Source organism: Sylvia atricapilla, chromosome 5, assembly GCF_009819655.1.
Source record: "Sylvia atricapilla isolate bSylAtr1 chromosome 5, bSylAtr1.pri, whole genome shotgun sequence".
NCBI lineage: Eukaryota > Metazoa > Chordata > Aves > Passeriformes > Sylviidae > Sylvia > Sylvia atricapilla.
Genome location: NC_089144.1, coordinates 29,612,980 through 29,627,404, shown reverse-complemented (window position 1 = coordinate 29,627,404; position 14,425 = coordinate 29,612,980). Strand labels below are relative to the sequence as shown.

Here is a 14,425-nt window from a genome sequence, read left to right as displayed (position 1 = left end):
ATGATGATGATAGGATGTCTTATGTAAAATGTTACTGTGCTGATAGGAATGGTTCATGACGTGACAATGCATTTGTGGTACAGGTACCTGGAGCTGGAAAGCAGCGGTCATCGAAATGAAATCAGGTTGCATTATCGTTCGGGCACTCATCGCTCCCACACAGAAGTGTTCCCATATATCTTGGCAGATGATAAATGGCACAGGCTTTCCTTAGCAATCAGTGCTTCTCACTTGATTTTACATGTGGACTGCAATAAGTAAGTAGAGAGTGTTGTTACATTCCAAATGTGACAACTTCTTATAATTGAGCTCCGAGTAAATGAAGTGACAACACCTTAGGATTCTATTTTCCCCTTCCTTTCCAGAATTTATGAAAGAGTTGTGGAAAAGCCTTTCATGGATTTACCTTTGGGTACAACCTTTTGGCTGGGACAGAGGAATACCGCACATGGTTATTTTAAGGTATACATTCCCTGAAAGATAAAGAGTGGGCTAAAAAAAATGATTAAGGGGTTGAGCCATCTTTCACATGATGAGAGGCTGAGAGATTTGGAATTGTTCAGCCTGGAGAAGAGAAGGCTGAGGAGGTATTGGGAGGATCTCATCAATATGGATAAATACCAGAATTTGTGAGAGGGATGAAGATGGGGTATCCAGACTTTTCTCACTAGTGCCCACTGACAGGCCAATAAGAAATGGGCAAAACCTGAAACACCTGAAATTCCATCTGAGTATAAGAAAACAATTTTACTGTGAGGTTTGTTAAAGCAAGATAACTATATTCAAAAGCTGTTTGGACACAGTCCTTGGCAATCTGCTGTGGCTGGTCCTATTGGAGCAGATGATCTCAGGAGGTGCTTCTCAACCTCAATCACTTTGTACTTCCGTAATCATAACACAGCTCTTGGATTGTTCTGAAATTGCTCTTTGACCTTTGCTATTGGAGAGCAGTGCACTGGCACTAACTGTCTTAACTAAGCGTGTAAAATCTGCCTGCAAGCATGGGATCTGTTCTTCTGGATGAAACCATCTCTTTCTCATAGTTGAATTTCATAGTTGAATTTCATGCTTTAATCTCCGTAAGTTCTTAACAATGTGCAACTCTGCAGCTTTGTAACAGACATGTAGTTTCTCAGCGTTTTGCAAGCTTTATGGAAGGATCTCCATCAGAATTTGTTGTGGTTTAACCCCAACTGGCGCTACCTAGCCACTTGCTCACTTCCCTCCCTGGTGGGATGGGGGAGAGAATTGGAAGGGTAAAAGCTAGAAAAATCATGGTTTGAGACAGAGTTCAATAGGTAAAGCAAAGCAAAACAAGGGATTCATTCACCACTTTCCATGGGCAAGCAGGTGTTCAGCCATCCCCAGGTAAGCAGGGCTCTGTCACGTGTAATAGCTACTTGAGAAGACAAATGCCATCATTTCAAGTGTTCCCTGCTTCCTCCTTCTTGCCCCAGCTTTAAATGCTGTGATGATGCCCTGTGGTCTCGGATATGACCCCTTTGGTCAGTTGGGGTCAGGTGTCCTGGCTCTGTCTCTCCCAACTCCTTGTGCATCCCAACCTCCTCACTGGTGGGGTGGTAGGAGGAGCAGAAAAGGCCTTGCTGCTGTGTAATTTCTGTAACATCCCTGTGTCATCAGCACTGTTTCCGGCACGAATCCAAAACACAGCCTCATGCCAGCTACTTTTCTGTGAAGAAAATTAACTCTACTCCAGCCGAAACCAGCACAAACTCATTAAGGGTTTGCATTAGCATATTTTTCTTGACTCTAGTTTCTTTAATGTTCAAATCTATTTAAGAGTTATAGCTTCTAAAAAAATTTGCATTTTATTTAAAAGAGTATTTCTAAGTGACTGAAACTGCAGCTGTTTTCAAATTACTTTTTAAAGGTCATTTGCAGGCTTTTCTGCAGTGACTAACTAAAAATAACAATGAATTCAAAACCACCAAACTCTTGCCACATAATTATATCTTGACATTTAATTTTCTCTCCTTAAAAATTATTCAGTATGCCTGTACATCTATCTATTTTTATTTCTGTTTATTCTTCTATCACTGAATTGGGTCCAGACAAGAAGCTGTTTATTCATAAGTATTGTTTTTGTCAGGTAGTTTTTCTGTGTGGGCTTTAATGTTTTACATGGTGAATGAAAGAACATAATTTTGACAAGTAAAAATAATGTATCCTTTTGTTTTCTCTCCACTTACACATAGGGCATAATGCAAGATGTGCAATTACTTGTCATGCCTCAAGGATTTATTTCTCAGTGCCCGGATCTTAATCGCAGTGAGTCTATTAATTCTTATATCATAAAATGAAAGGTGTGCTTTTTACCTTCTTTCTGTCCTACAAGCTTTCTTAAAACCTTGAATTTAGGTGTATAATTTGTCAACTTTGGCATGATTGAACCTATTGTGAATTAATTTATTAACACATACTGTATTGTTCCAGCATGCCCAACTTGTAATGACTTCCATGGACTTGTGCAGAAAATTATGGAACTGCAAGACATTTTAGCAAAGACATCAGCTAAGGTAATGTAGACTAGGACTCTAGTCGTAGGGGAAATGAGGACTGTCATTCTCTATTCATTGTATTTTTAGATTATTCATGCTTGTATGGGGTTGTACACATAGCTGTGTGCAGAACATCCCTGCATGGTATGTTTACATCTTTATATACTTGTGCCAAATTTATACATACAAATTCTCAGTTCAGAGAGTTTTCTTGTGTTTTACTATTCTTATAGAATCATATATTTTAGTAGTAAAGAGCATCCAAATCCCCAAGCAAGGAAAGGGTTCATAGATATCAAAACTCTACCTATAAAGCTAATAAATCAATAAACCTAGAATGAAATAGGCAACTGTGGTTATAGTGCTTATTACAGCAAGACTTACCAAGACTTTTCAAGACCTGAGGTGCCAAAGGCATGTTCAGACAAAATATATGCAAGACAAGGAGCTAAGAATCCAAAGCAAGACTTACTTCTTTCTTTCCTTTAGAATATTACAACAAAAGCATTCATGTCTGCTGGTGAAAATAGACTGCTCTGATTTGAAATGTCAGTTCTTTAGGTATCTGCAGGAATGCTGTTGCCCTGTTGCTTTGATACACTAATGTTAAAAATGCCTTGGCTGAAGTCCAGAAAAAAATTTCTGACGTTGGTTCTGAGCTTTACTTTCATTTGGCCACTCTGTCTGCAAGTACTTTATGTGGAGCAAGATTCTTATCAGTTCACACATATAAAGATGAAAAATCAGGAGCTTTACCCATCTTGACCTTTTGTTCATTTTGTTTCATGACATCCCTGATGTCATGATGATAAGAAAGATGAAATGCATTGTGTCTTCTCAGTTTTCGTCTCTGAATGACTGGTGGTTTAATCATGTTGTATTTAACAGTTGTTCTGTTGTCTCTGACTGTGTTTTCCTAAATGTATTCTCTCATCTGTGTACTTGATGATGAGGGGGGCAGTTTTGAATTGTGTTTTTACTAATGCGGAAGCCACTTAAACATACAAAACATTTTTGTGAACTGTAAATACAGTTGTCTCAAGCTGAGCAGAGGATGAACAAGTTGGATCAGTGCTACTGTGAAAGAACCTGCACAATGAAAGGCATAACCTACAGGGAGTTTGAATCCTGGACGGATGGCTGTAAGAACTGCACTTGCATGGTATGCCTATGGTTTGAGTGGAGAGTCAGGAATTCCAATGTTTCCTCTGATTAGTTTTATTGAGGCAAATAGTGAGAACTTCCAGACTTATGCTAGGTACTAACAACAAAAAACTTTAAAATCTGTTCTAAATCTAAGGAATAGTATTAATAAATATGTTTTCCTGTATTTTTGGCATTGCTAGCATGTGTAGCACCTGTATTTCATGTCACCATATGCAGGTGCTAGGCAATATACTTAGCTATCATGTTATTCCCTTGTACTGAGTTGCTAACAGTTTCTCTGGAATTCTAATTCCTTGCTTTTTGTCACTATAAACACAGCCTTTTTCTTAGCAAATGATTTAATAGATCCCTTGTGCCTGAGTTCCTTTGGTTGCCTTTGGTTACATCTCAATAAGTAATAAAAAGTAAAATGTCAGGGTCATATGCAAGCTTTGTTATATTACAAACAAAAAAGATTTGGTGGATGGAAGATTCCCAAAGGTATCACAGCTCCAGATGTGATTGCAAGTATCCATTCAGGTACCAAACTAGGGCATCTGTATCATTGTCCATTCATATAAAACTTTCATTCCATTTGAACTCATTAAATACTTAATCCAAAGGCCATTAGAAGCCAGTGAAAAGGCTTTTGTTGTCTGTACTGCACCTAGATTGATTTGCTGATACCTATAATTGGCTAAATGGGTCTCGAAGCTTAGTATTTTTTTGACCTTTATATTTCTGGAGGGATATTAATTTTGCTTTTAGTATTTTATGGTATCAAATCTGGCTGATAAATGTTTAAATTTCTTTGAATTTAGAGTTAAATTCATTAGATATTCTTGTCTTGGATTTTTCTCACAGCTATAATATTGCTACCTTTTAGAAATATATTGTCTCTAACATAAAATCAGAAGGCAGCGTATTGTTCTCTGCAGTTGTCATTTCACAGTAATCTGTCAGGTTTTTTGCTGATTGGCAGAATGTTTTGCCTCCAAATAGATTTACCCCTAAAAAAATTGATCATTATCATCTCAAAGAGCACATCATTCATGGTAAAAGATTGTATGTGTGACATTCTGAAGGTATGGTTTCTGTTCTTGTAGTTATTAAAAAGCCCACATTGAATTGTCTTTTTTGGATACCGTTAGAAAGTTCATTGCATTTAAAAATAGATTTTCAAGTTCCTGTGTTTGAGAACATCTCTGTTATTGCTAAATAAAACTACCAGTTAAGCACCTTTTATTCTCCTAGAATGGTACTGTGCAGTGTGAGGCTTTGATTTGCCCTCTTGCTGACTGCCCACTTAACTCTGCCCTGGCCTACGTGGATGGCAAGTGCTGCAAGGAATGTCAATGTAAGTTTTACTTTTGTGCCTCTTGCTAATGAATGCTTTGAAATCATAAATAATATGAACCTTTCTGTAAATATGTCAGTGAAAGAACTGGTCATTACATAGTTGGGTTGAGGAATCCAGGAACTTAAGACTTTTCTGAAGTATTCTGGGAAACTGATAACCAGAAGGTTTTAGTATTTCATGTGGGATGCTTTGTTTCATTTTAGTTATGTTATTTTTATTTAGCACAGATATTTCATCAAATTTTAAAAAGAAAAGAAAAGAAAGTTACTTGTAAAGCTTTCTGCAGACTTCCAATATCTATGTTTCAGGCCACACTGCTAGAAATTCAACAAAAATTGCCTGGTGTTTGACCAGTGTCTCCAACACTTTTATCACATGCAGAGTGTACTACCAACCTTATGTTATTGAGCTTAGAAGTGGAGGTTCAGATTGATGATTCTTCTTCCTTGAAAAGAGAAAAGAAGAAAGCAGCAAAACCCAGACATCTAGAAGTGTTATTTCACAAAGGGTCATAAACGAATTAAAGGAATAATGGAAAAAGGTGATTTAATATTGTCATTTAAGATTGGACACATGATTAACTTTAGGTTTTATAGTATTCTGGCTTTGTTGCAAGTAGGGCCAGATAAGGGGAATTTCAGGTTAATCACTATCTAGATGGACTGTATATAGTATTTCAGATTCATTATGCATGTGCGTTCCATATGCGATGGTTAGTTATTTCAGACTACGATAAAATCTATTCTTGAAATTGAGCATGAGATGCTTCACACTTCTTTACTCTGTAAATGCTGAGATTTTTTTTTTCATCACTGTTCTATGGCTGTATAAAACTTCTTACAGAGTATAGAGAAATACATAACTCGTTAAAATGGCATGTTGTAAGATAAAACTCAGGAAGACGTTTTGTACTCCATTGATCTAGCTCCCACAGGAGTTTATTAATATTTAATTGTGTTAGAAGTTACACAAACCATCCCTTTTTATGAAACCTTATTAACTTACTCAAGTAGATTAATTCTAATTAAGAGGAAATAAGAATTCAAATACTTTTTTTAACCAGCTACACACAATTTCCATGCATATTAGATGACTCAGGGTAATTGGGAATTCAGCAATGTGAGATGTGGCATTCAAGCCTCTGTTTGAGGCAATCTGAATCTCTGACCATGTTGGCAGAATTTGAAAACTTGATCTTCTGAAGTATGTTTTTGTAATATACTGCCTGTAAATTGAGTTGGGGATTCTCTATCCAGGTGTTAATGGGGAAGCACCCACATCATATGACTTCTTCCAAAGTTATTTTTATTAGGAGTCTTGACAAAAGTTGAGAAATGTGAATGAGCTATGGACATTGACCATAGTCATAGTTCTTTCAATTAAGATGCAGTTCTGGTGCAGCACACTGATGTTTACTCTGATATTTCCTGTTTGATATTCTTAATATTATCAAAGTGTCTTAGCTTTCAGTGTTGCTAATTTGATGCCAGTACATAATTCAATTTATAACTAACATGCACACATGCTGCTTTCTTGACAAACTACCAGAAAAATTATTAGATCAGAAAATACAAATAAAAATTGCTTTTGAAATTTCTTTCCTAATTTCATCTAGGTTATTTAAAGTGACTTTTAAAATAAATCACACTATTTTTGAAGTGGTAAATTCTGGGAACCAAAGGACAGAGAATGTAAATTGGAGTCTCATTGACAGGGTCGTAAATTCCAGTGGAAGAGTGGAACTTAGAGGCAGCAGAGGCTGCAAGACTCTCACTCTCCAGGCCAATTTGGTGGAAATGCTAAATTTCTCTATGTTCATATACATGTGTCAGCTCTATTCTGCCTTGGTGTCTTTGGGTCAGGGTCTGAGCTGATTGAGATCAGTGTGCTTGCTGGAGGGGTTCACAGCTGAGGTGCTCCATTTGGGCAGGTTCTGAGAATAACTTAATTGATTTCGGTGCTCTGAACAACAGCAAGGGATGTAGTTTCTGACTAGATGATATAGGGGGAACACAGATGGGTTATAATTGGGAAAACAGCTAATTAGGGTGTGTTGCTCATGGAGCCATATCTTTGCTTTTGGAGAAACAATCATAAGTGCTGAGAAAAAATGATGCCTGATACGACTGTTCTTTAGCTGGATTTCATATCCTTTTCAAGACAGAATGTGTATGGATATTGATGTTCCCTTTCTGGTATTTATGTTACCTCATACCAGATGATGGGTTGTTTCTGACACACTGTTGTTTGAGTAGAAGTGCCCAGGCAGTGAGAGCTACTGGAGCCTTGTGGCTCACTCCCTCAGGGCTGAGTGCTTCCCTCCACATTTCTTCCTCTCTCCTGCTGGTGTTAAAACAAAGCCACCAAAAATCAAGAGAGATTGGATTTAATGACAGCTGGCAGAGAAGAGTTAAGGGTATAGCTTGACTCCAGCTCTGTTAGTGACCAGCAAACAGGCTTTCTGGTGCTTTGTTTGTTTTCTGGTTTTTTCTTTTTTTTTTTTTTTTTTTTACCCCTTAGTGACTGAGGATGGAGCTATTCTGCATGGCTTTAGGCATGTAGTATTTGGGAATACGATGCAAAGTGGCTTCACTTACATGAGTAAATAAAATAGGGCAGGCACAGTCCTGTGGCACTTGTGGCTCACATGGCTAAAGTCCTTCCCCTTTCCACCCCCAGCAGATTATCTGCATCTAGATGGTTGACTGGGAATGGCCTCTGATCAGGGCTGTGCCCCCAGCTTGTGCCTGGCACTGCTTCAGAGCATCTTGGCTGGTACAGTCTGACATGGTGCCATGATGTGTGCTAACACTCAGACTGCAGGGAGAGTTGCACACCCTAACCAAGAATTTTCAAGCCTGCTGTCATTTGCTGTTTCATTTACTAGTAATAGTGATATCCACTATTTACTGTGGATATCACCAGTTTGGCTCTCTTGATAACCAGCTGCAGAGACTGGCACCTCCAGAAGGCACTTGGTGCTGAGAGGGGCTGGAAGGGGTAGGATTAGTTGCCTTCTGGAGATGGACATTCCTTACATAGCTTGTATAGGGAGCCCAGGTGATTAGATCAGATATTGAGCTTTTAGACAGCTGAAGTTGTGAGACTAATCTTATATCAATTACTGTAATGTGTATCAGATGTGTAACATGGAAGTGTAAAGTGCTGGATTTTTAAGCCCGATTCTGGCATTAAACTGTTATGCTAAGAGACTTTCCCACACTGCCAAATCCTAGGAATTAAGTTTCAGCCCAGCATTTACATTTTGGACAGTGAAGCTTTGTAACAAATGTCCATGACATTTTCAACCCTTTGGAAATTTCAGCACAACTGACTCTTTATGTTTTTCTTAAATGTTTAGTTCAGGGACTAACACTCTGTAAGGGATGGTTTAGATATTTTTTTAAGCCAGTATTGCTTTGACTTTGGTTCTTTTTGTGAGCTAAGAGAAAAAAAGCTACAAAACAAACAAAAAGCCAAACCCTGACCTTTTCTCCTAACTCTGTACTTTTGTTTCAGGCCATTCAGACAACTTGTACTGTTTTGTCTTGTGTGAAGGTCGATGTTGGTAGTGTGAGGGATGGCAATGAATGCAAATTATCACTGTGTTTTCTATTAGCTGTAATGGGCTAAAAGAAGCAGCAATCTTCCAGGGCAGATGAATGGGCCAGTGTGTTGGATATATGTTTCAGCTGTAGACAATGTAAAATTCAGCTACAATAGTATACATCTTAATTCAGTGGGAGCTTCCTGTGGAGAATTGTTTGGAGCTGGAAGGCAGAGACTACTTTTTTCTATGCTCAATGCACTTTTAAAGAGTTCTGGGAAGGTATGCGCAAAAGATCATTAAATTTTTTCTCCTCTGCAGAGACACATGCTTTGTGTGGTGATGGGTAGCAATACGAGTTGTGGGGAGATTAAGCTTCCCTACTGACCCTATAAATATTGCTTTAGACCACAGGCTTGGCTTAAGAAGTACAAGGATGAGTTCATTTATTCTAAGTGAATTGTGGAAGGACTGCCAATGTCTTAGCAGCTGAGAGAATTGGTGCTTGGTCAGCAGATCTTATGGTAATGTTTTTATTAGTCAGTGTATTAACACCAAGACAACACCTACAAAAGCTATATACATTCTTTTTTAAATGGAACTAGTGTATTTTAAACAAGCTAGTTGATTCTTGTTTTTGTAAGACCAGAAGTGAAATTTGTGCCATTGTCTGGTGCAGTAATAATTCCCATCACCCAAGACAGATTTCCAGGAAGCAATTGCCCTCTTCTCATTGCACTCTTCCTCCCAGTGACACTGCAGATATTTATTGATCTAATAGCAAGCTATTTAAATCTATCCCAATAGATTCAGATTAAAACCTGAGCCATTATGCTCAAATCTGCAAGCTGTGATTTTTCTATATACCTGTTTGTTTGTTTTCTGAGACAGGATATTTGATGGGTTTCTGGGGCATTGTAGCCAAATCCGGAGTCTAACACAAGTATTTTAAGCATCTATGAGAAGCATAGGGCTGTACTGGATCAGCTCACCATTCTGGTGTTAGCAGGTAGGGAGAGAAAGTGTGTAAAGGGGTCCTATAACTTCGGAAGGATTTTTTTAACTAAATAATTAAAACATAAATATGGACATTGTAGCACTTAGTAACATGCATGGGTTTCTGATGCAGCGATCTGTCTTGCTATCGTGCAGAAACTTTTATTAAAATTAAAGGGATTTCCCCTCTTGCTCTTCATAATTCACCCATTTCTTCCCCCCAAAGCTAGACACTCTTCTGCAAACTCCAGCACTTACAGCCTACTGACACAGAGAGAAGGAGCTGTGAAAGCCCATCTGCTTCTTTGCAGAATTGCAGCAACAATTGACCATCAGCAAGAGTGCAAAATTTTTATCTAGAAATTTAAGGAATATTGCTTACAACTTACTCTGAATTTTGTAATTAATCCAGGTAGTTTGAAGCATTGTAGACTTAAGCCTGTGCTGTTTACCAAGATCCATAGTTTTACAAAATTGCCACTTTTCCACCTAGGCTTTTATCCTCTAGCCTTAGGTGACTTCCCATCAGAGCTGGGATGCCAGCCCTGCCTTGTTCAGCCAAGTGCTGGAGAAGCTTCTGCAGTCGGTGTGGCACAGAGAAGAGGCTGCAGCTTGGAGGAGTGATTAGTCATTGGCTGAACAGGTCATCTTATCCTTGCAGTAAATCAGAAAGGAAAGGGAAGAGCATCTCCAGCAGGCTGACTGGAAGACAGCAGGAATCTGACGCTGTGGGCAGCCAGCAGGCTCGGGGTGTCAGTGCAGGCATCAGTACTGGAGGAAGAAGAGGCAGTTTTTGGCAGTAAAACAATGATTTCTCATTTATCATAGTCCTTTAAAAAATGCACACTTTGGAATATAAAGGAGAAGCAACATTCTGCTTTGTATGAAAAAATAATTGCTTTTTGATTTTAAGTACTTATGTGCAGCTTTTGAAAGAACATAAGTGCAAATAGAGCATAAATTCCATTCTTCTGAGGTTTCTTTTTAATATGAAAGTTCAAATAAATTAGCCTACTTCAGAATAGTATTAAAAGATATCTTGAATATAGCCAGCACTGGATTGTTTCGTAGAGGTGTATTATTTACTAAAACCTCCCTTAGTCAGCATGCAGAACTTCTGGATGTTATTTAGCAGAATAGTGTCCATTCAGCCTCTACTTTCTGGGTTTTCTGTGCTGAAATGACACACATCAACCTTGTTTTTCAGGCTTTTGAATTACATATAATGATAGAACCACTTTGGAATGACAAATAAAAGGCATTATATACCCACTTTAACTACTGAGATGAATTACATTGTACTTTACCAACTGTTTAAACCATTTTATTACTTTTTGTGGCTTCAAAAGAAAGTCAGTGTTCAGATTAATTTAGAAATAGGGCACAAATAATTTTTCTGATTTAATACTTTTACAAGAGGAAAAAACATGTCCTTGAGCTCATGTAGGTCAATAAAATCAGTGGAAATGTTTTAGATTTACAAAGATGTTTAATAGAAAAGTATACTTGATGCACCTGTCACTTGTGAATCCAGCATAGCTCCTACAGTGTTAGTCTCCCAAAAGGGCTGAGGCTGGAGGGGACCTCTGGAGGTCTCCTGGTCCAACCCTCCTGCTCAAGCAGGGCCATCTCTAGTGGGCTGCCCAGGGCTGTGGCCAGATGGCTTTTGGATATCTACATAGATGGAGACTCCACAACCTCCCTGGGCAACTGGTGCCAGTTCTCAGTCACCCTCACAGTAACAAAATATTTCTTCAGTCCAAATGGATTTTTATGTGTTCTGATCTGTGCCCATTGCCTCTTGTCTTGTTACTGGGCACCACTGAGAGTAGCCTGTCTTTCTCTTCATTCCCTTCCATCAGGAGTTTACATACTTTGGGAAGATCTTCTCAGAGACTTCATTTCTCTGGGATGTGTAACATCTCTGGAAGCTGAGACACTCTAAGGATGTTTTGGGGCCTTTCCTGTGCTGAACTCCATGCCAGCTGAAGACAATGGAAGGAATCCCCTTGGCTTTGGTAGGCAGGGCCAGTCTAACCCTTGAGCCAAGGTGCTCAGTCTCTGGTTTATTTTCCATTGTAAACCTGTAGAAATTTTCAAACTACTCTTACACCCCAGCAATATTTGGTTTATCTCTGTTAAATAGCCAATTTCAAAATTGTTAGGGGATTTTTGCTGATGAGTGTGTAGTCTGGGGTGGCCTTTGTTCTTTGTAAGCTGGGCAGTATTCCTCATCAGAAGGAAAACAGGGAGTCTTTTGACTTGCAACTCTCCTCTGAGCAGGAAACCCATTCCTTCTATGTCTTCTGTTCTCCATAAATTAAAATATAGCTTACATTAAATTAAAATACAGCTTACAATGTTTGGACTTCTCTGAATATTTTGCTCCTGTTTTGTTTCCTTTCCACTTCCCCATGTCCTCTGAATTTTGTTGTTTCTTGTTAGCAAAGGAGGACTTGGAGAGTCAGTCCCTGTGCCTGTCTCAGGCTTTTCATGACTCAAAGTGTGACTTCCTGACTTCCTCCTAGGTGAGTGTCCTTTTAGCTATTCTGGACCCCATGCATTATGGAGCTCCACTAGAAGACTCTAGATCTGAGGGCAGTATATCAGTATATGAGGAGAACTCCAGTTAATGGTAAAGTCATCTGCTTTTAGTCTTACTGTGTGCCTGAGGAGTGAATACTAAAATCAAGTATGCTTAAGAAAATCCTTATTCATTAAAATACATTACACTGGATATGTAGCAATCTGCACTAAAGAAGAAATTGGAAACATAATATTGGTAATTTTAGTGGTAGAGAATTAAAAATATTTTCTTACATGGAAAATTTTGCTGTAGGCTATGCTCTGCTCTCCTTATAACCTATTTTGTTGGGATTTTGTGTGAAAAGAGCTAATCTTTTCCATTCCTTTTTCATTATTTTCTTACCAGGGAGTTCATAAAATATAAAATACCTGCAGCGTATTATTATTTTAGTTTATTTCCAGTGCAAATAAAACATTAACATATGCTAGATATGAATATATTTGCTTTCAGACAGCTGGGAGTGGACAGATTGGCAGTGTTCCAGCTCTAATGAGTTGGTACCCTAACTTCAATAATGTTGATTTCACCAGAATTTACTTAGGTAGCTATGAAATCCTAATAAAGAAAATACAGTTCTATTTATAATTACGAAAATCACGTAGGATATGTAAGCATTCACATGCCTGTCTGTTGATTTTGATATGTTTGTTCTCAGCAATGATGTGCTTATGTCACTCTATATGTGCATCATTGGTCTATGAGGTTCTTTTTAATTTGGTTTGGGTTTGTTTTTTTTTTTTTTTTTTTTTTTTTGAGTGTGGCGGGGGTTTGCTTTGTTTTAGGGTTTTTGTGGGGGAAGTTGTTGGGGGCTTTTTGTCCCATAACCAGAAGCACATTGCCAAATCAGCAGCTTGTAGCTGGTATTCTAGTTTTTGCCTAGACCTTTTATTCTGGTGATCTTGGAAATACCTAAAATATCAGTAGCAAGCATCTTCAATGAGTATGTGAAAATAGGAGACGCTTCCTTTACCTGAAAACCTCAGAACTACAGGTTTTGGATGAGGTCACAGAAATGTAACAAGTTGGAAGCAGAGAGCACTGATGGAGTAAAGGTTCTGCAAAACCCAGCCAACCAACCAAATGAGATTCTTGGCTTGTGCAATTTTGCAAAGACCAGTTTGCACTTGACATGCTCTTGTTCAGAAGAGGATTGCCACATTGACAAGGATTGTTTGCATGGAAAGCTGGCCTACGGGAGGCACTGGTAGGAGATATGGGAATGTAAAAGGAGGCATATATATAGTTTTTTGACAGCACCTATGTCTGTGAAATGAAAAAAAATGAAGGTTGTGAAGTCTGAAACTCAATAAATAAATTATTGGAAGAAAACCCACCACAGAACTGTCAATATTGTGGTCTTATTTCCCTGGAAGGGATGGTAAAATAGGAATGAGGTTGATTCAGTGAGATTAATATAAAGTGATGAACACTGTTATCCTTTATTTGTCTTTTTGTGAAGATAATGATTTAAACCCATGGCTTTCAGTCTTTTGGACTGCAGAAGTTTGACATTTTTTTCAGTGGAAATATGTAGCGAATTAAACCTTCTACCGCTTTGTTTCCTTCTCTTAACTACTGTTTGCAGATATCTGAAGTGTGATGTATAGACCTCCTGGCTGTTATTGATCACTGTTTCTACATCTGTCAGCTCAAAAAATATATTCAGCTTCAAATAATGGTCACTTAGTCCCATCTGAGACACAACTTTAAAAGGGAAATCTTGGCTGATATGGTGTAACAGACCTTTATCCTGCTTTCCTCATCTGTTGCTTTCAAAAACATCACTGCAGTCCTCTTTATTTGAAGAGTTTCTGCAATTTGCTTTTGTCACTAGACTTCAGTCACAGGACTGTGTCTGTGGTGTTTCTGTAACTCTGTTCTGTCTCTCTTCCAATACAGAGAATTTTTACTAATTTTTGCCTTTTTGGGAGTTTTTATTTGTTACCAGCTTCCACTAAGAAGAAAGCCCTGTTCATTTGTTTGGGAGGGCGGTTGACTGTCCTAAGCCTTTCTCTACACAGTAGCTGACTAGTTTATTTTCACCTTCTACTTGTTGAAATTATTTGTGTGAGTTTCTAATTGTAAATGAAAATTCTGGCCTTTCCCTTCTTGCTTTAAATTATTTTCAAGTATAATTTTGACTTTTTCCCAATTTAATTTGAAATTGTGACTAAATTTTTTGTGATTTTAATTTTAATTTATAGCTTAATTTTTAATTTTAATTGGTTAAAATACCTTAAATTGTTTTACATCTAGATTTTTTTCCCTAA

General features: G+C 38.1%; 1 protein-coding gene across 1 annotated transcript in view; it reads left to right on the top strand.

The window, feature by feature from the left end:
• Positions 1 to 14,425, top strand: part of NELL2 (neural EGFL like 2) — a 136,951-nt gene that overhangs the window by 30,728 nt on the left and 91,798 nt on the right. The window contains exons 4-9 of the mRNA XM_066319061.1: positions 84 to 257; positions 366 to 462; positions 2,217 to 2,289; positions 2,455 to 2,537; positions 3,553 to 3,681; positions 4,920 to 5,022. Of these exons, the coding sequence (XP_066175158.1) occupies positions 84 to 257; positions 366 to 462; positions 2,217 to 2,289; positions 2,455 to 2,537; positions 3,553 to 3,681; positions 4,920 to 5,022 (659 nt within the window). The remainder of the gene's footprint in view (positions 1 to 83; positions 258 to 365; positions 463 to 2,216; positions 2,290 to 2,454; positions 2,538 to 3,552; positions 3,682 to 4,919; positions 5,023 to 14,425) is intronic.